This window comes from Anarhichas minor, unplaced genomic scaffold, assembly GCF_050575085.1.
Source record: "Anarhichas minor isolate MPS153535 unplaced genomic scaffold, ASM5057508v1 ptg000007l, whole genome shotgun sequence".
In the NCBI taxonomy this organism is placed as follows: Eukaryota; Metazoa; Chordata; class Actinopteri; order Perciformes; family Anarhichadidae; genus Anarhichas; species Anarhichas minor.
In genome coordinates this window covers 17802673-17823116 of record NW_027466453.1, presented here as the reverse complement: position 1 = coordinate 17823116, position 20444 = coordinate 17802673, and the positions used below count along the sequence as shown (strand labels likewise).

The window sequence follows — 20444 nt, the reverse complement described above, 5'->3', positions numbered from 1 at the left end:
GTGGTTTAGTAGTTGATGAGGAGCTTTGTACTGTCTGTCTCCATTAACATTCAAAAAGTCACTCCTCTGGTTGACTTCTGTAGCGATTGTTCAAAGTTGATCAGTCTCCCAGAGTGAGGAGGTACGAGACCAGCACTATCAGAATGGGAGTTAAAACCAGAATGGAAACCCAAACCACGATGGAGATGATGCCAAACCTTTTTGCCCGTTTTAAAAACGGCGCCGCTTTGTCTGGATCCTCCGCTGTCTCAGCCTGTTGAGGTAAAGACGAGACAACATTTTTTTAAATTCAATGCCAAACTTCCTTTCAGTTCACTGTTTGTGTGTTGAAGCACCACAGACCAGAACATCCGGAGTATGTGGTGAACATGAAAGCATTATGTGGAGGAGCGTGGAATGTGCCGCTTTGACATTTTGACTCAAAAGTACCTTGACTGAATTGATCAGAGCCATGATTCCGATGCAGGAGATCCCACAGATGATGCTGCAGATGGCAAGTTTCCTGTGGCGCTGGTCATCGCAGAAGGAGGCGGCGCCCGGCCCATTGCTGATGTATGCTTGAGTATTTTGTGTGGCTCCTTCTCCTGGGACGGTGTTCAGTGGGAGGGCCTCCTCCCCCTCCTCCGCCGCTTCATGCGACTTAGACATTTCTGCAAAACATAAGATATTTAAGAAAAGCCAAAATTACTAAAAAACAACATTTTGAGTGAGAAATATGCAAATTATGGTTGAAAAGCAAAGAGCAATTTTCCTGTAGGTTTGGTCTGAGTGGCTGCTTTATGGTTTTAACTTTGTTCACAGTTGATAGAATTATTTGTTTTCAAGATAAAGTGACATTTAAGGAACTGGCTTCACCCTTTATGTACGAGGCGAGCCCTGTAGGTAAATGTTTAATTAATTAAAATATGTCTGCTTTAATGCCCCAGGTCTGTGAGGAACACTCGTGTAGTTTTTCTCAGATTATATCGACATAACGGGACAGATTCTCACTCATTTCATAGGTTGTAGTATCTTTTCTGTTCCATTAATGTTCATGTTTACATTCTGATTACTCACTCTGTTTAATGTCACAATGTCGGAGTCTCTCTCAATTATTAAACCTGAATAAGACCCATATAATGTCCCTTCATAATGAGACTAATCTTTGCCCACATGTTTTTCTTTTGGCTCATAATGATAACAAGAATCGGTCCAGGTGTAATTCAACACGGCTCAAAGGTTTTTCTCTTGATTTCCTTGAGAAATCTTACTTCCCCTAACTGACGGCCCTGTGGTGCCTGCTGCTGATATGTTTTATCCTAAAAACAGAGCGATGTGTTCCCAAGCTACCACCTTGTATTAAAGGTCTATAAGGTTTGATACGTTTACCCTGAGTTTGACTGATTGAACTGTTGCCTAAAGTGCTGGCAAGGCCAGACGATCTCAGTTTAAAGAATTAAAAAATACAAGTCCCCCACAAGCCTAAACATGTTCTTCAAAAATGTTCCCACAGTATGCTCTTTTTATAGTGAGCATGGGAATTTTTGTGAACTGGGGGTTTCCATCATGAAACAGAAAGTAGCCTTTGGATGGCGTAATGTCATCAAGAGTTCCCTGTTAACTAGACAAAAAACGCTTGAAAACTTGTCCGATCACACAACCTCCCGCTTGGCTGGCAAGTTGTCACGATGGCAGAAATGAATCTAATCTCTGATTTTATCAAAGCGCTGTACACGGCACGCCAGCATGCTCTGTGTGTTTGTCACCTCGAGACAAATGCAGAGAGTTGGGTTAATAATACAGTCACCATGTAATGCTCCACAGGCCCGTGAATCATTTGTACTGGCTGTGAGAAACTTGTGAGGATTACCTAATGTGTTACAGAATGATTAAGAAAGTGTCTGTTCTCTAAAAACTGAAAAACAAAATAGTAAATATGGTCCTAGCAGACAAAAGGAAGTATACAACTTGAATAAAGAATGTCACATTCACCCGATGATGCACAATTAAACCTCATTTAACGAGTAATTGTTTTGTTTAAAGTACAAACCTGATACAACTTTAAATCCGCAGTCTGAGTGCACTCCTTCAGTGAGTTCTTAGTTGTCCAGTTGGTGATTCAGAGTGATATTAAAGTCCTATTGAGATGGCAGGCAGTTGTATTGACAGGCGTCTCCTAAACAAAAGTCCAATTTCAGGTGACCGCTTTCACATGAAGCTTCTTCCTTTTAAAAGTTGAAAGTTTTGGTTAAGATTCTCCACACATGTTTAATCCAAATACTGCGGCCGTCATCGTAGTAGAAGTCCCAAAGAAGAACAGCTCCGAGGCCCAGCCAGTCCCTGTGAACGCCCGGTGCTGTGTGTTGTTGAATGGCAGGAAACTCTTGTGTGAAACTTTCACGCCTATTTATTGGGAAGTATTTTTCCCCCTTTGCTCTTTCTCCCTCCCACACATAAGTCAAACCCTTCGTTCACTCAGTTCCAGTAGCTGTCACGTCCTGTGTAGTCGCAGGTTTGGCTTCCTCTCTTCTTCTTTGTTTACAGTCTGTACATTGTTACAATCTTCTCTTCTTTCCCACACCGCATTCCTGAGTACTTGAGGAAGGTGTGTCAGCGTTCATCGCGGACAAAGATTTCAAGTTGCCTCATTGTTTTGTAACTGATCCTGGGAGAACAAACAGATGTTGTGTTTTTATCTACCACGTAGCAGCTCATTTCTCAGTCACTTATGTCTCTTTGAGACATACACTTCTTGCTCTGCTTGTTTTTCTAGTCTCTGCTTTATGACCCAGATAAGACATAATACTCCCCTTTTGCTCAGTGATTCATGGCTACCTGACTGCATTTTTTTCAGAGCTGACACCACCCACTGTACACTCTGGCAGCCTTCATAGACAGCGGGATCTTTCTGCACAGTGCAAAAGAGCATGGCAGGCTTCTGCTGGCTCTTCATCCATGGAGCCACAAGTGAAAAATTCTACAAGAAAATGTGTTTTTAAACTGTGGATTTCTGTCATTCCCTCAGTGTCTATTGGGATACGTTGGTTGATTCATTAGTGTTGTAACAACTAACTGGTCTTGTCTTGCGTTAGTTAATTGCTGGCACAGTTTCAGAGTAATAGTATAGTTTGGTCATTCTCAGAGTTACGAGGACTGGTGGATATGTTTTATCTGAATGCATCGGCCCAGACAAACAACAGGATGCATCCTTGACTCCTGTTAGCCTCTCTTTAATTAAAAATGGAAATACTCGTAAAGTAAGGTAGAAGTACCTCAAACTGTAGGAGATTGACCATCTAGTGACCTGGTGCGGTCTGAACACCCTAGAGCTCAACACTCTCAAGACAGTGGAGATGGTTGTGGATTTCCGCAAGAACGCAGCCCGACCGGCCCCCATCACCCTGTGTGACTCCCCCGTCGACACTGTGGAGTCCTTCACCTTCCTGGCCTCCATCATAACCCAGGACCTCAAGTGGAGCTGAACATCAGCTCCATCACCAAGAAGGCTCAGTAGATGATGTACTTCCTGAGGCAGCCGAAGAAGTTCAACTTGCCAAAGACAATGATGGTGCACTTCTACACAGCCATCATTGAGTCCATCCTCTGCTCCTCCATCACGGTCTGGTACGCTGCAGCCACTGCCAAGGACAAGGGCAGACTGCAGCGCATCATTCGCTCTGCTGAGAGAGTGATCCACAGTCCCTCCAGGACTTGTTCGCTTCCAGGACCCTGAAGCGAGCAAGAAAGATTGTAGCCGACCCCTCTCACCCTGGACACAAACTGTTCGAGTCCCTTCCATGTGGTAGGAGGCCGCTGTCCATCAGGCCCAAGGCCTCACGCCACATGAACAGTTTCTTCCCATCTGCAGTTGGGTTCAACTCTGACTCAACTCTTACATCCCCAGGACAATTACCTAGTGTTACACTCCCTTGCTCATCCTTTCTATATTAAAATACACATGCCATTTTTATAATATACTTGTTTTAACGTACTGTTATCTGTTTGTTTGTGTAACATATTTTATTGTAACTTTTAATATTTTTCTATTTTTTTATTATGTCTCGAATGGACACAATACTGTGTTCATTGTTTATTCTTTTGCACCATTCACCAAGTCAAATTCCTTGTTTGTGTAACGTACTTGACAATATACGGCTCTGATTCTGATTCTAGTTTTTGGCGTCTTATCGAAGCCCCGCCTTAAACTCCTAATCGACCAATGAGGACTCTCCAAACTGAGGGCGGAAATAAACACGGAAGTGCTTCAAAGAAAGGCAGAAAGGACGACACGTAGGCTGTGTCTAGTTTCACCCTGTACTGAGCCAAAATGAACTTAAATTGAATACATTGCAGCGTATTTCAGACTGCAGTATATGTCGGTTCGTTAGTTTAGTCGTACGTGTAGTTTTTCGCTCCTAACGGTCCAAATGGAGACAGCTAGAGGTGTGGTTCTGGCCACAGAGAGATATGGCAGTGCAGAGTCCTGGAAGTATTTTGCAAAGGATGCAGTGATGGAGAGGAGAAGAGATGGCAGTAAAGGTGAATCAAGAGGAAACTCTATTGTTGGAGCTTTTAAAGTAAGGATTTATAACGTTTCCACAAAAGAAATGTGTGATCTCCTGCCACAAAAGCCTGATTGTGTCCTGTCAAATGTCTGAGAGGGCGACTCTATATTTCTGAATGGCAGGTCATGCTTTTAGGTTGTGGGAAGTCCTCTTTACAAGTAGATGTGTGATATGTGATGTACACGGAGCACAAAATGATGTGCAATAGTTTAACCAGCTCAGCTCTACTAAAGGACAGAAAGAGACAGAAATACAACAGTTCAATTAGAAAAGAAGAATTCACCATTCATTTGTAAAATAACGTAATAGTAAATAGTAACAGGTTTCTGTTTCAGAGCCAAACTGCACCATTATGGTTCAATAACGATCGAGGTTTCACTTTTTTATATTTCTGGACTGGAAAACAAGTTCCAACAGTATTCTCTCCTGTCACGCAACACTGTGGGAACATCAACGAAATAATAATTATAGTAATAATAAACTTTATTTGTATAGCACCTTTCATACAAGAACTGCAGCACAAAGTGCTTTTCAACAAAGGAAATGAGCAAAGAATGAACATAAAAACAGGGAAAATAAGATGGAAGATAAAACACACTAAGATAAGATAGAAATAAGATGATTTTTTAATCTAATAATAGTATAACATAAGAAGGGAAACAAAACCCAACCCAATGAGGAATTATAATATGAATAGCAATCCTAAAATTAATATCCATTTGCAGCATGAACATATACATCAATAAACACTGCAGCAGCATCAAAAGGATTCTATTCTCTTCTAGTCTGATCTCTTCTTTTCTTCATCAGTGATGCAGATTTTAATTTTTAAGACTGAAACTAAAGTTCACTCTACCAATAAATGGAAGCTTTAATCATTTAATTCTTCTTCTTTTGGGGCCCAAACTATTTAAAACGTAAATAATGCATTTGTTGTCTGAAGTATACTGTTTAATCTCTCTTAAAATAGCCATGTAAGAAGAAAAACATCGATATAACGGCTACATCGACTGCTCATCCACTCCCCCCCTCAGACTCACATTTTGACTTTGTATTTCAGAGTGTCTTTCTGCCTCAGGGCTATCCAGAGAGCGTCAGTGATGACTACCTGCAGTACCAGTTTTGGGATACTGTGCAGGTACAGTAAATGACGCACTAACGCTATCGAGATCGTCAGCATCAGATTGAAACTCTCCATCCACGCTCTTCACTCTCTCTCAGGCTTTCGCCAGCTCTCTGTCAGGGACTCTGGCTACTCAGGCTTCTCTCAAAGGTTTCGGTGTTGGAAACCAAGAGGCGACGGTAGCTGCAGCCACAATCACCTGGCTACTAAGAGGTGAGCCCTTAAAATACACCACACATGTATGTAACTCTAGCACGGTGAGTGCAACCTGCAAACTAATTGTCTTCTCTGCAGATGGAACTGGCATGTTGGGAAGAATCCTCTTCGCTTGGCAGAAAGGGTACAGACTCTTTTTCAAATATATTTCATTATTTAAGTGCAATAAAAGTTTTGGGAGCTTAAATACAATGCTTGGATGCTCTCAATTTTTGCTTTTTATTTGTGCTCATCTTTCACTGATGGGAATTCCTCTTCATGATCAGTTTCTTTGTCTTTGTTTCAGGAGTAAACTGGACTCTGAGGCCAAAAAGTGGAGGTAAGCATGGTGTTCAGGCACTAGATTAAAAAGACTTGGGTCAGTCTACTCTACTCATTATTATGAACCCATTCAAAGTTCTATCTTTTGATTTCCTACCAGGCTTTTTGCTGATGCCCTCAACGACATCGCCATGTTCATGGAAATATTGGCTCCATACTTTCCTGCTTGCTTCATCCTGATTGTCTGTACAGCCGGAATATTCAAGGTAAAAATACAAACTTTAAATCAGCTGGGAGGAAGGAAAAAAAGCAAAGTTGTTTGCTGCTATAATAATGTTCTGAATATCAAATAGAGAACCTTTAATGGGGTTCAAGATAAATCATAGTGGTTGTGAGTGAACAGTATTGTTTATCTATCAGTGCTTTTACTCACAAGTTAGTGTTTAATCAAACACCCAAAGCCCCCGAACAATTCTAATAAAACGGGTCAGAAGCCCAAAAAAGGTCAGAGACCACTGGCCCTAACTTGGTAGCCTGTTGATCAGAATGCGTGGCTACATTCACAGGTCTGGAACCAGGCTGCAGACTGTCAATCAAACCTGATGGATTGTCAAAATATCCTGTTGTTGAACTACTAAACATTCAGTCGGCTTAAAGGTTTAGGGCTTCAATGTATTTCTTGATAAACACAAGCTGACTTCTGTGTGTTTTTCTTCTCCAGTCTCTTGTTGGAGTGGCAGGCGGAGCCACCAGAGCGGCTCTGACCGTTCATCAGGCTCGCAGAGACAACATGGCCGACATCTCTGCCAAAGATGGCAGTCAGGTACTTTATGACCGTTAACTGTTTATTGTGGAGGAACCCATAGTGAACAGCTATCACTGTATTCAATTGTCTTCTTTCCTTTTTTTTTAAACTTAACTACTGACTTACTTAGTTTCTGATATGTGTGATAATGAATATGACATATATGTCTGATAATTAGAAGTATGGCTTTTGTATTACTGTTTTATGTACTTTATTGAATTGTTAATTGTTTGTGGATGTTTTATGACTTTATGTATTTTGGATGAACCACGCCTGCCGTCATGAAGCCTGTTTACCTGTTTGTGTGCATGATGTATAAATATGGGTGTGGTTCAAACATTCTGACCTGAAGAAGATCCCAGTAGGATTGAAACTGTCATTCGTAAATACAGTTGGCATGGAGTAGTGTGGAGGCGTTACCTTTTCCCTTATTGACGCTGTTTTTCTGATCGCCCTGAACCGACGAGATGTGCGTATAATAATTAATCTTCTATTACTGTGATGGATAACATTGTGCACAGTTGTGGTGAATACAGACGTCTATTTCCTTCACCCATTCATGTGCTCTTCTATTGTGATTATACCAGGGACCATTATTAACTGGCACATCACAGTATATACTGTATATTGACTTAACGATGGCTCTGCCACATGAACAATACCGGGAGCCTGAAACTGAAGCAGCTAAATGAAACTCTGCAATCATTGATTTTATTCTTTACAGATGTGCTTTTCCGACTGTGACATGTATAAAAGTCGTCATTAAAATCAGCCCTGAACAGCTGTCTGCACTGGGCAGTGTGCTTGTGTCATCTGCATGTCTTTTATCTCCCACAGGAGACTTTAGTGAACCTGGCTGGACTGCTGGTCAGTTTGATGCTCATTCCCATCGTCACAGATAATCCGATGTAAGTGTTGTTGTAGAAAACGTGTATAAATCACCATTACAATCTGACACAGGGACTTCATTTTTTCAAGAGTCTGTCATGTCTTCATACCTCTCTCCGTCCCCTCAGACTGACGGTGAGCCTCTTCCTCCTCTTCACCGTCCTCCACCTCTTCGCCAACTACAAGGCTGTGCGCTCGGTTGTCATGGAAACCTTAAACGAGGCGCGGCTCTCGATTGTGCTGAAGGGTTACCTGAGAGACGGACGGGTCCTGAGTCCACTGGAGGCCAATCAGAGAGAACCAGTTCTCCTGGGTAATGTTGTGACATCTTCATCATGACTAATTCAAGTGTCCAATTGTTGCAGCATTGAGACAGAATACATATTAATATATATTAATATATGAGGATGTCTAAGTCTATTTATGTCTTATTCTTTATTTGTATTGTTTTACTCATGGTGGTGTTCTTATTGTTTTATGATGAACCCTTTCATGATTCTGTCATTTGTTGTTTTTTCCCTGTACAGCACCTTGTAAACCTTGCTTTGGAAAGGCGCTCTATAAATAAATGTCGTATTATTTATGTTGCTATTATTAATATGTTAATTTTGTGCATTCAGAATAATGGATTCTACGGCTTGTTTACAGAGTTCAGGAAAACGGTGCCAATCAAACTTGGAGTGAGGCTACAGGAGGTGGTAGAAAGGTAATTCAATGTTTTGTTTATATGATGAGAAATGATGCACAATAACACAGTTTATTCTAATTTTGCTTATTATTTTGTAGCCCAGAGGATCTGAATTTGGCTTTAAGGGAAAACAACATGCCTTACCTTTTGGGAGTACGAAATGGTGTGTAATCTCCCATCGTCCTCCACAGAACAATGTGTTTAAGAGCCATATAACTTTGAATGTTGTTTATTAATAACTCTGCTGTGTTCCTCTCAGGCTGTGTATGCGTTTGTCTGGGACCAGAAGCATCAGTACATGATGAAATCAGAGCCATGTGCCAAGCTGTGTGGCTCAGCAGCAAGTTGAGCCCTCCGACATCCAGAGACCCTCCAACCCAAAGTGAGCCTTTACCTCCATTCATGTCTTTACAATAACAGCAGTGCTTTCTCTCCTTTACACGCTCTTGTGTTTTAAAGATAACTGGGAAATGGTACATGAGAGTCACAAGATGATGGACACTATTTTCAAACCATTTCTCAAAGGTGAGCACACACACACACACAAAGCTAATTTAACCAAATAATCACCAACTTTTTATTGTGCAATTTACCAATAGAAAACATTATTTTTGCCAATGTAAATTTTCAGGTGTGGAAGCTGCAGGATGGGACACAACACGAACTTTACTGGACTGGGATGAGTGGAGGGTTGAGTGGAAAACAAAGAACCACTGAGATGTGCGACATCTGCAGCCATTTTGCATTCTTTATCACAGTTTTTAATGTTGATCAAACAGTGTTGTTTTTAAGTATACATTGTTTAAAACATTCTGTGTGTATGATACAAGTAGAGAAAAAATAAATCTATATTTGTACTGAAATATTTAGATTTTTACAGGTGTACAAATGTGTCCTACAAATAAAATATAACTGACTGCCCTTCTATCTTTTATCCATAAGGTAGCGCTGCAGGCGTTCATTTGCAATTAAATACGACACGAAGAAGAAACGTTGATGCAACAGTTGCGTCAAGTTAGTAATATTTTTGGGTAGTATCTGAAAATATACATTTCCGGTTTGTGTATTAACAAATGCCGTTGAATATTCAACAACAGGGTTTGTATACAAGATGAGCAAACATATACTCTTGTATACTGCCAATTACGATGTCATTATTGTCAGATGTATTATTTGACTTTGTTAATGCAAGTTTTCAAATATGTCATGAGTTTATTATTTTGAAAATTGGGACCGGATGTTACGGTTGTATTATTGCTACCTTGACTGGTCGCTCAAACAACTGTTGGCAACAAAATCGGTTCGTTTGGACGCAAATTAAACTAAATTGTGTACTAAATGGGAAGATATAAATGTGCCTACGACTGCGAAAGCTCCAGCGAGCCAGACGAGAAGTATTTTAAGTGAGTATTAAACATTTGTCACTGCCGGCCGGCAGATTTGTGAATAGTCAAGCTAGCGAACATAAAGCTAACATAAACAGCAGCATGAATAGCATTAGTTAGCCAGTCAGCGGCAAGTTTTTCCAGCACATTTTGAATTTTTAGCACATTTACTACGAATTTAAGAAGAGAATGCAGGACGAGCATAACGCTAACTAGAGTCAGGCAGTGAAAGATTCACCCGCGTACAGAGTATAAATATGATTTATTAGACAGAATTGACTTCAGATAGATCTTACAAAACATGTTTATCACTTTGCAACATTGTATATATTTTGCGTACCTCCATCACAATAGTAATAAACATTGCAACACTTAAGTGAAGTGCTCTACTGGCGTCCTTGTGCATGTGATATTTAACAAAAATAACAGGAGTTCTGCCAATGAGAACATTAAGGTTTAGTTCAGTGTTTCGGTGGTTTGATGAGTTTTTGGCTTCTACAGATTCCCCGTCTACAATCCCCGAAAGCTCAAGAAATGGCTGATCAACATGAAGTTGAAGGACTGGACCCCGTCTCGCTTCTCTGTGCTGTGCGTCAAACATTTCGAGGAGCAATACATCGACAGGACCGGCAAATGTGTGAAACTTCGGGAAGATGCAGTTCCCACCATATTTTCATCCCCTGGCAAGACTCAGAAAAGAGAGGTTTGTCTGTCGCTACTCAGCGTCTTTGGATCATGTCACAAATACAACATCAGCTCATAGAGTCGAGAAAGTTATTGACAACAAGACAGTGAAACGCTTTAGTAGCACAGAAGCTTCATCTGTATGATAATTATCTGAATATATCGCATGTAATCACTGTCACTGCCCCCTGATATAGGCTTCCATCAACACAAGAAGTAAGAGATTCAAGGTGAGAGTGTGTTATATCAACATTTAACTGTTCAAATTCTGTGATTCATCTTTAATTTGTGGTCATTTTAGCAGCTTGTTAGTCCATTTTCTCTGCAGTTATAAAACATCTGTTTGCTCAGATTGAGCTGCTTTGAGTTAAGGTTGAAAAAAAAACAAGGACGTTAACATGAATTCTGTCTTTAATTCACTTAAGCACCATGGAGTCTATTAATATAAGTATATTAGTCGCTTACAATGACGATCAGTTCAGGTTTCTGAACACACTGTGTGTTGTTTCCCTGTATCGTGAACCCAGTCAGCTGGTGTTAAAGCCTCACAGACTAGTCCAGCTCCGTCTCCAACTATCACTGCTGCCACGGCAAAGAGAAGAGTCCGGAACAAAGAGCCCATCCACACAGAGGAACAGCCTGCTGGGTAAGTCACTTAAAGTTAGGCTCTGTCCTAACCCTCCACTGTTTATTCTGGCTTTACCTGTGTGTGTGTGTGTGTGTGTGTGTGCGTGCGTGCGTGTGTGTGTGTGCACAGACTCTCTCCGCCTCCCTTCACTTGTATGTAATTCATTGGCCAAAAAAGAAACAATGTGATAATATTGTTTGTGTGAATTATTGACAGACCTAGTTGTAAATATGGATTAACTTCATCATCAATTAATCTGCAGAGTTCACATTTTTTGTTTGGTGAAACTGTCCAGAACACAAATATCATGTATATTTAATATCATGTATATTTAATATCAAGTATATTTAGTATTTATCATGTCAGACAAAGAAAAGCAACACATATTTAAATAGTTTCAGCTGTAACTAGTGAATATTAGTTGGTTTTTTGTTGTTGTGTTTATTATTATAAATTATTGAAATGATGTATCGATTGTCAAAATAACATAAGTAATGTAAGTATGAGTAGTGTGTTAATCCAGAACTGTGGTGATTTTAATTCACGTTGCATTTTTACACATTTATATTGAAGCTTAGTTGTGATGCTCGACTACAAGCTTTTAATTATTCTATTAATAATGTGAGGAAGTAACAGAGCACTTTCAGTTGGAACCTAAATTCCTGTATTAAGTGTTTTTTGGATTGTTGCTTCTTTAATGTGTTGACTTTTTATTGTTTATTTTCAGGGACAACGACCCAAAAAAGTCAAATGACAAATGGAGGATTATAGTAGATGAAGGGCTGATGAAGATAGAGTCATTTCCACACTTCTTCCACGGAGATTACTGTTCACCACGGGTACGTTTTATTATAAACTATATATATATATATATATATATATATATATATATATATATATATATTGTATAATTACTAATCAACATGTTTTCATTACTTGTTAATGTCATTATTGTGGTATGACATTAGACAAATCAAAAGCCTTTTGTTGTCAGATGTTTATCTTCATTATTAGTTTATCAAAAACTTTTTCATCTTTATATCCCATTGGACATTGTGTCATTTTTCACCAGCAGGATGTTCAGTGGGCTCCAGATGATGATTTGAGTGTAAGTAGTCCTCATGGTTTTAACTTTTATACTTTGACTTCTATGTTACGACGTGTTTTAATCAAGTGCTCGTCTGTAGTGTTCACAGACGGACTGTGAGGATCCTGAGAAGGTGATAGAGGTGAGTTGCAACAGGATCACCTGAACGTACTGCGGCATTAAACTGAACCCAACGTGGTTGTGATGTTCACTGTGATGTGGTGGTGGCAGGTGAAGGAGCCGTGGCAGTGGCTTGGTCTGGATGTCAGAGGGCCGCTTCCCCAAACGCTGAACGGACACAAGTACATCCTGACGGTGACGGACTACTTCTCCAAGTGGGTGGAGGCTGTGCCGATGCAGTCGAGCCTCCCTACGGATGTCGCCAAGCACATCGTCGACATCATCGCCCACTTTGGGTACCCGATCAGGATCCTCTCCAGACTGCCTCATGACATAGTCCACAAAGTGAGCCCGTTGTTGATTGAACTGCTCGTATTATTTGTTATAGAGAGCTTAAAGGGAAAACATTCTACTTTTTATGTGGATGTCCTCATCATATGACATAGTTGGATGCAAGGAAGAGTTACGGTCTCCTCAGCTTGAATTTAAAACCTTTAATTACTATTTCCACGGAGTGACAGATGGCATTTTAGGTCGCCACACATTTAGTTTTATAATAAAGTGTTTGTATAACATTGTGTCCTAATCAGCCAGTGTCTCACTGTGTGAATGTGTCCCCGTGTTAGATCAACAGAGAGCTGAAAGATCAGCTGAAGATCACCGTCGCTCTGGTCGTCTATCATCAGCAGACGGGCACCGTGGATCTGATCACTCAGCAGCTGATTGACAGGTCAGCACTTATAGTAATATAACAATAAATACTGTATCTGTAGTGCATTAATGCATCTTCCAGCTCTAAATTGACAGGGAATATAAAACATATAGTGAATCAAACATTGAAGTCAACTTTTTGTACAAACTTCTACTGTCTCCTCTCAGCAGGGCACATGTGTATCCTGTGATTATTTTCTGATGGATGCATGTCACTGAAACATCTCTCATCATGACTCCATGTTTTTCTGCTTGCTGCTCATGAACAGGATGGTAGGCGATCTAATAGAGGAGCATGCAGCTGACTGGGACGTCTACCTGCCTGCCAAGGTGTTCAGTCTGTGTTTCAAAGAGCATTCGAAGACGAAGGAGAGGCCCTTTTCAGTGCTCTGCTGTACGGGACTGCAGCCCGTCCAATCCCCCAGAGGACTGAATGTAAGTGAAGGTTTTGAACGTTTGAGGTTTGATGAGCCTTTGTTTTGTGATACTGTAAAATGACTCTTGTGTTCTTGCCTCTCTGTTCCACAGTTTGCTTATTCCAAGATCAGAGAGAGTGCCTTCGTGATTAGATAGATATCTGAAGTGTATTTGGTGAGTTGAATATATTTTTGTATATGTGTGTGTATATGTAATATAATGTTCTACATATTTCTGGGATCATGGAATATCTGCATTTTCTCGAGGTGTTTTTCAGAAAGAGAAAGTCAGTGAATTTGAAAACAATCTCAAAGCAGTTTAAGAAAATATGGAGGAGTTTCACTTTAGTGCACACGTTTTCTCACTCAGTTCTATTATATTTCAGGTCAATTGGGCTTTGTTTTATGAACAAAATGGTGAGGAGAAGTATTTTTCGTTCATGGAAAAGTGCTGTAGTTATTCAGGCCACAGTGGGAATATGTCTCTACATCATCTTTCACTCTGTCAGTGACTCGCTGTCATTTCAAATCTGTTCAATCTAAATTAGGTTTTGACCTATTTCTTGTCCATCGGCTCAGTAGAAGGCCGTTTTCATGCTTGTGTGCTATTTTTGGAAATCATATCAGAATGCAACATTGTATATAAATATGCTGAAAGAGCATAACAAACGTAATGCATGTTTTTAATGTCCAAAAGTTTAGAAAAGAGATGTTTTGTGCTTGAACCTTATGAGTCTGGTGGATACAACAGTGTTATGTTTTACTTCAGGATTTATTTGTATTTTCAAGGCTGCTGTGACAGATTTGTTTGTTTGTATATAAAATGTAAAACATGTAAATAAACTTGCTTTCAATAAGAATTGTTTGATGTATGCGAGATGAAAAATGTGACTACAAATATACTCCTGTGTAATCAATATGCTCTCAAAATGAAGGCATTTGTCAGTATTAGATATTGTCAGCACCATGATTTGAACTTATAACGTTATAAATTTCAACGTGTTAACATGAACATATGCAGTATGTACAGTAGAGCATCTGCAACATAAGAATCTCATCTATTACCTGCTCAGGCAATCAGAAGTTATGCAAAGATAAATTGGAGCCTCTTTGTTTACAGACTTCAGTGTTTTGGTTAAAAAAAAAACGTCCACACATTTTAAATCTTTAGCAAACGAATGTGTCAAACAACAACCGCTGAGTTTCAGAGGTCATGTTTTCAATAAGAACCTCCTAAATCTAAAGAATTGTTACATTTTAAAAGATTTTAGTTTTTTCAAAGAAAACGAATTAAAAAATGTATTCGTTTTTATATGTTTGCATCTTTCTGTATCATGAATCGACTGCTGACCAGCCAACCACGCCACAATGTCACAAACGCAACAGGAAAGAAGAACCCTGATCTTTCACAGGTCTGCTCAGCTGCTCCACTCCCTGTGAGGACAGCTGCTCTCAGGCTCAGAGGTGGAAGTTAAGTCCTCACACATGAAAGAACCCACCAGTGAGAAGAAACTAGAATTAGACTTGATACTAAATTAAGGATTATTCGGTCACTCAAACCAATCATTAAATTAAACTGGAAGCCAAGGATGTAGTATCATGCTAAGAAAACAAAAAACAGAAAGTTCAACCAACTGTCAATTTATTAATTCTACTGGGGATATTTAACATCCATAAAGTTCTCGAGGTCTTGCTCATCGTTTGAACCTTTCTGGATTGAATTTAGGAAGTACTTTCGAGTCTATCCAAATAGCAACAAATAAGAAATGTGCTCATATACTGAATATGCTACAGGATTTTTTTAAATACATTTAGGAAATTAGATTGTATTGCCTACCTTCTGTTATTTTGAATTGTAATTTTTCCCTCTTCTTCCCACTATTTTTTATATTATTTTTAAACTATTTTACAGTCACCCTGTGTCCTGCTAATACGTTGCATGAATCATCTTATTGGGAATAGTCATGTTTTCTGTGTTGACTCACGAAAGGGTTGATTTCTACAGCAAAGATTGGTAGAAGAAGAAGAAGAATGTACCGCCACCTGCTGGTTGGTTTTGGAGTTGCAGGTGTGTCTGATGCTGCTGTGATCTCACAGTTGTCGCTGTGCGGTGGAGGCGTTTTTTATTTCTCCCTCTGTGTGCAACCAACCGCAAGAAATGGTGAGTGAGGAAAACAGATCCAGCTCCAGATGTAACGGCCCGTTGACGAGTCAAACTTAACTTTAATTAGTCACTAAGTCTTTATCTAAGCGTTAAAATGTCTGCCGTCAGTAGCGGAACCAGGCTGGTAACAAAAAACGACCATCCAGAAGCTGATGTCTTTGTTTAGCTAACCCTTGCTAACATGGGTTAGCTTCCTTACGTTGGTTAACGTCAACACTGTAGCTTCAGCTAGCTGGACATCGCTTTTATAATACTCGAGTCGACAGCTAGGTTAGCCGAGACGGGCGCAGACGAAAGTGCATATAAATACACATCGTTTTGGATACGTGACAAACTCAACTGACAAACTTTGCTTTGATGAAATGGCTAGCTAGCCACGAAGACGCTAACTAGCAGAAGTTGTCAGTAGCCGCTGTATCTCGGTTAATGTTATCATCTTAACATATAATTAAAAAACAACTTGATTTTGACAGTTAAATGAAGCGAGTTTAATGTTAGACAACAAACACGTGTGTCTAGTAGGTGCTATATTGGGAGAGGGGCACGATCTCCAGACCCACAGGGAGCTACTCCAGCTAGCTGCAGGCTAACGTTAGCTCGTTGTGACGCTAGCTGGCAGCTGCTGCCTGTCTTTAAACGCCTGCATGTAGAGACCGGTGTGACGTTATGGAGTCACACTAGATCAGTCTGTTTGTATGAACCTCACGAGCTCATCAACTAATTCACCAAACTACTGTCACTGTAGTCTCTACTGCTGCCAAACATCCTAACCCTCCAGAGTTATACTTAACTAGCTAGTTATTGTCTGTAATGAGGTAAAACACATTGAATAAATGACAGATATTTACAGTCAATGATGCACGAACATGCAAACATTTTCTTACTCACGTTAATTGCGTGTTACAGATGTGGTGTCTCTATTCAGAGCATATTGTTTGTCCACCATTCACCACTACTCTCTCAAAGACTTCAAGTAGCTTATATGATGATGCTATTAATATTTACTTAAGAGACCTAGATGGTGTCGTGTTTGTGTCTAGAGGAGTCCATACTCACGAACTGTTCTAAGAAGTCTCATGTCAAATGTATTTGCAGGCCTGATGACACTTGAAAATTAAATCATCTTGGGATTTAGTGCCACACACGTCCAATACCACCTGTGGGGACATTGGTTTAGTTGTTTCTTTGTAAGACACTGCTTCATATTGTTTTAAACTGATTTCTAATTGTGTTTTTCTATGTAATCTATTCTATGTAATGGCTGAGAACCTTTTACCTAGCTAGTACAGACAGAGGTTATCACTGCAACATTTACTTTATCTGCAGCTTCATCTCCCTAGTTAGTGTTTGAGTTAACATCTGTATTAGCTCGGGCATTGTTTTGTGCTCAGTATACTGTACAATAAGTATCACACTAGTGTACTAGGGTACTTGTACTTCACTTGAGTGTTTCCATTGTATGAAACTTTATACTTTACTTACTTTATACTACTCCACTACATTTGTGTGACAGCTGTAGTTATTTTTCAGATTACAGCTGATCGTCCCCTTCCTGTCCAGTGAAAATCACGTTTCTCCAGATGTGTTTGTGACGAACTGAAGGACGAAGTGTTCCTTTATGTGTTGAAACAATCCTCCTACTTCTGAAGCTGAATACACTTTTTAAAAAGGAAAAAGCATTTCTCACAAAGCTGCAAACCGCTCTGAGCTCAGGAAAAGTTAAATATTTTAATTAAGTACGGTTTGAATGCAGTACTTGTACTCGTAGTGGAGTATTTTCACAGTTTGGTATTAGTAACGGATCTGAATAACTTCCACTACTGAGCAAAAGATAAAGTTTCTACCTGCTGATGCAAACAGACACTTTGTGGAGGTTTTAGCACAGAGACGACCAGTAATGAGGAGATTATGACTTGCTTGACTTTACACCCAAAGTATCTTTATTTCTTAGTGAGGCTCGTGGATGAAAGACGACGGTTATTACTACAGATGCAGCATACTTCTGTCTGGACTGATTTGTTTCAGACGAAACGTGCCTCCAGAGATTCACGGCATCCTGTCTGAGAGGAAAGCATTCACAAGGTCAACGGTGGTTTTTCTGATGTCAATATTCTCGTGAGTCATCGGTGTCTCATTTCCATTCTTTCCTCTTCACTCGATCTCTCTTCAGGATGTGTTTCTAATGATCCGACGCAACAAGACGACCATCTTCACCGACGCCAAAGAGTCGACCACAGTCTATGAGCTGAAGCGCATTGTGGAAGGCATTTTAAAGAGGCCCCCTGAAGATCAGAAACTTTACAAGGTAAAGGAGCGTATGAGTGAAATGTCCAGTTAGTGGACCGCATACATACAGCTAACAGCTAATAGCTTTGAATTCACATTCATGCTTTATCACCGTCTGATTGAGGAGAGTGAAGGGGAGACAATATGAAGATAAATACTGTGAGACAACGTCTCAGGAATAAGCTCTGCTGTTTAAAGCTGCAAAAATCAGTGGAGACAATTAATGGGCAACTATTGATGATACATTTATAGTTTCAGTCATTTTAAGTTAAAATGCTAAATATCCTCTGGTTTCAGCTTCTCAGATTTGAGGATTTGCTGCTTTTCTTTGTCATATATGACAGTAAATGTATTTATTTTTGGACAGACAACGGCATCATTAAATTGACCCAATGGTTACAGGATTCCTCCTTCACTGACACTGAATACAAACATGCTGGCTGAGAGGAATGCAAGTAGTTTCACAACAGCGATGAGTCCTCACCCATTTCACTGCGCTGGCAACTCTGTCTCCTAAATGTCTTCAGAGGCTTTGAACATCGTGTCTGAAAAGGCTGATAAACGTGGAAGATAGAAATGATCTTCTGGCTGTTCGCTATGTTTATCTTTTATGAAATGTCTTCACCAGGATGACGTGATGCTCAATGACGGTCAAACTCTTGGAAATTGTGGCTTTACAAATCAAACCGCTCGACCTCAGGCCCCGGCCACGGTGGGGTTAGCGTTCCGTCTGAGTGGTAAGTAGTTTACTCTTTAGTCAACAGTGTTGTAGTGTTGGCGTCATCCAGTCACTTGTTTTATTGAGCCGCTCTGAGTCCAGTCTGAGCAGAGACAGTTGTTTTGAACGATAGCAGCTCTGATTTCCAGTAATGTATCTTCGCTCTCTCTTTCTCTCTCTCTCTTGCTCTCGCTCTCTCTTGCTCTCTCACTCTTTCTCTCTCTCTCGCTCTCTCTCTCTCTTCACTGTTGTCACTTTCAGATGATTCATTTGAGCAGCTGAGGGTCGAGTCTTTCTCCACTCCCCCAGAGCTCCCTGACGTCATGAAGCCCCAGGACTCTGGCAGCACAGCCAACGAGCAGGCTGTACAGTGAGGGAGGGAGGGGGGGGGGCAGGGAAACGAGAGGGCTTCACAGGGGGGAGGGAGGAGTTACATTTTGTGATGCCTCCGCGGGTGAGTTTTTACCTTGCCGACGACAGATCTTCAGCCGGGCACAAACGGTTACCAACACGGACTCCCCTCGTTGTAAATGTGAGGGCGAGTGCTTCAAAGTGGTTCATTTGTCCTGCAGTGGGTGAACGCATGCTAGATACATTGATCATTTCACACAAGACCCTTCAGAGATACCTGACGGACTTGTCACGACACTGTCAGTCATCCATGGGGTTGGTAATGGCTGAACATAAAAAGTTGTACCTCGTATTTAATTAATTCTACTCTTTATTTGGGGTAAGGTTATTGCTACCTTACTTGTGTTTTTATTTTTATTTTACTGGCTTAAACATGGGAGTTAGACTATAAGGTGTGACATTTTTAGGCTTTTATGTTTGTGTGTTTCTTTATTAAACTATTGCTAGGATTGAACACGTTTTTTGGTCTTCGGCCTGGATATGTGTTGCGACAATAGCTCGGAGTTTGTGGATTTCTAAGTTACTATCTGTATTTCAAAAACGTTTTGAACAATATGGGTCTGAGATAAAATAGATTCACTTGTTGGCAGGAGATCTGGCACTAAGATGAACATTTCTTGGTACTTTACCGTATCAGTAGTTGTAGTTTTCCTACTGTAGCTGCTCACACATGTTACTGAGACTGAATGCACTCAGTCGTGGGACCTGGTGTTGAAAAGGCAGATGTTTACCTTACTAACAGAGGTCGGGACGAACCAACTCTCCTCTCCAATGTTTGATTGTAGCCGATGACATCTTGGAGATGCTCTTGACTTGAATCAGTGCGGCTGGTTGTTCATAGTAAACCTAAACCGTTAGAAGTTAAGCGGGTAGTTTACATGTGATGATCTGTGAGTAGTGGGCTGCACATTTGACTCTGTTGTCCCAGAATCACTGCCCATTTAGGTTTAGTTCATGCTGCAACTTGTGTTGTATTATACCCCATTAATACCTTCATACACATTTCTTTTCCTAAAATCAAAAGGGGGATTAGAAATCAACTCTCTGCACATCAAATAAAAGTATAACACTGGGTCTCATGATCTAAAAAAAACAACTACAATTTAAAAGGTAAAACCCTCCATTTGTTACAACAGGAAAGTATATTCTGACCTGTGGGTGTGGAATGAAATTGTTGATGTTAGCATTTGCAAATTGAGGCTGTTAAACAGTGGGACATGATCAAAGTTGCACTTGTAACTGATTTAACATTAAAACAACTGTTTTTCACCCCTGTGCACTGTGGTGTTTTTGAATGTGTAGTCTGAGG

At 40.2% G+C, this 20444-nt stretch overlaps 3 protein-coding genes across 6 annotated transcripts; all 3 read left to right on the top strand.

Annotated features, from left to right (window-relative positions):
• The first annotated feature begins 4062 nt into the window (after positions 1-4062).
• rusf1 (RUS family member 1) lies at positions 4063-9440 on the top strand. The gene is made up of 14 exons (XM_076081216.1): positions 4063-4556; positions 5605-5682; positions 5766-5880; positions 5962-6007; positions 6170-6202; positions 6305-6410; positions 6866-6967; positions 7787-7857; positions 7966-8150; positions 8486-8543; positions 8624-8688; positions 8785-8907; positions 8985-9050; positions 9157-9440. Exons 1-14 carry the CDS (start codon positions 4407-4409, stop codon positions 9240-9242), a joined length of 1284 nt encoding a protein of 427 aa, XP_075937331.1. The 5' UTR covers positions 4063-4406; the 3' UTR covers positions 9243-9440.
• Positions 9441-9781: 341 nt separating this feature from the next.
• On the top strand, positions 9782-14416 carry LOC142945034 (uncharacterized). 3 transcript variants are annotated; one of them, XM_076086327.1, is made up of 12 exons: positions 9782-9928; positions 10412-10613; positions 10792-10824; positions 11122-11240; positions 11950-12061; positions 12295-12330; positions 12410-12451; positions 12541-12774; positions 13056-13159; positions 13410-13575; positions 13669-13731; positions 13943-14416. In XM_076086327.1, exons 1-11 carry the CDS (start codon positions 9864-9866, stop codon positions 13711-13713), a joined length of 1158 nt encoding a protein of 385 aa, XP_075942442.1. In that variant the 5' UTR covers positions 9782-9863; the 3' UTR covers positions 13714-13731; positions 13943-14416. The 3 variants fall into 3 exon arrangements, with proteins under 3 accessions (XP_075942442.1, XP_075942443.1, XP_075942441.1); XM_076086328.1 differs by having other exon boundaries at positions 12298-12330; positions 13669-14416; XM_076086326.1 differs by having other exon boundaries at positions 13669-14416.
• Positions 14417-15628: 1212 nt separating this feature from the next.
• On the top strand, positions 15629-20404 carry elob (elongin B). Of its 2 annotated transcripts, none has more exons than XM_076086325.1 (4): positions 15629-15717; positions 17672-18025; positions 18635-18743; positions 18986-20404. In XM_076086325.1, the coding sequence occupies exons 2-4, from the start codon at positions 17903-17905 to the stop codon at positions 19096-19098; spliced, it is 345 nt and encodes a 114-aa protein (XP_075942440.1). In that variant the 5' UTR covers positions 15629-15717; positions 17672-17902; the 3' UTR covers positions 19099-20404. The 2 variants fall into 2 exon arrangements, with proteins under 2 accessions (XP_075942440.1, XP_075942439.1); XM_076086324.1 differs by having other exon boundaries at positions 15632-15717; positions 17891-18025.
• Positions 20405-20444: the final 40 nt, after the last annotated feature.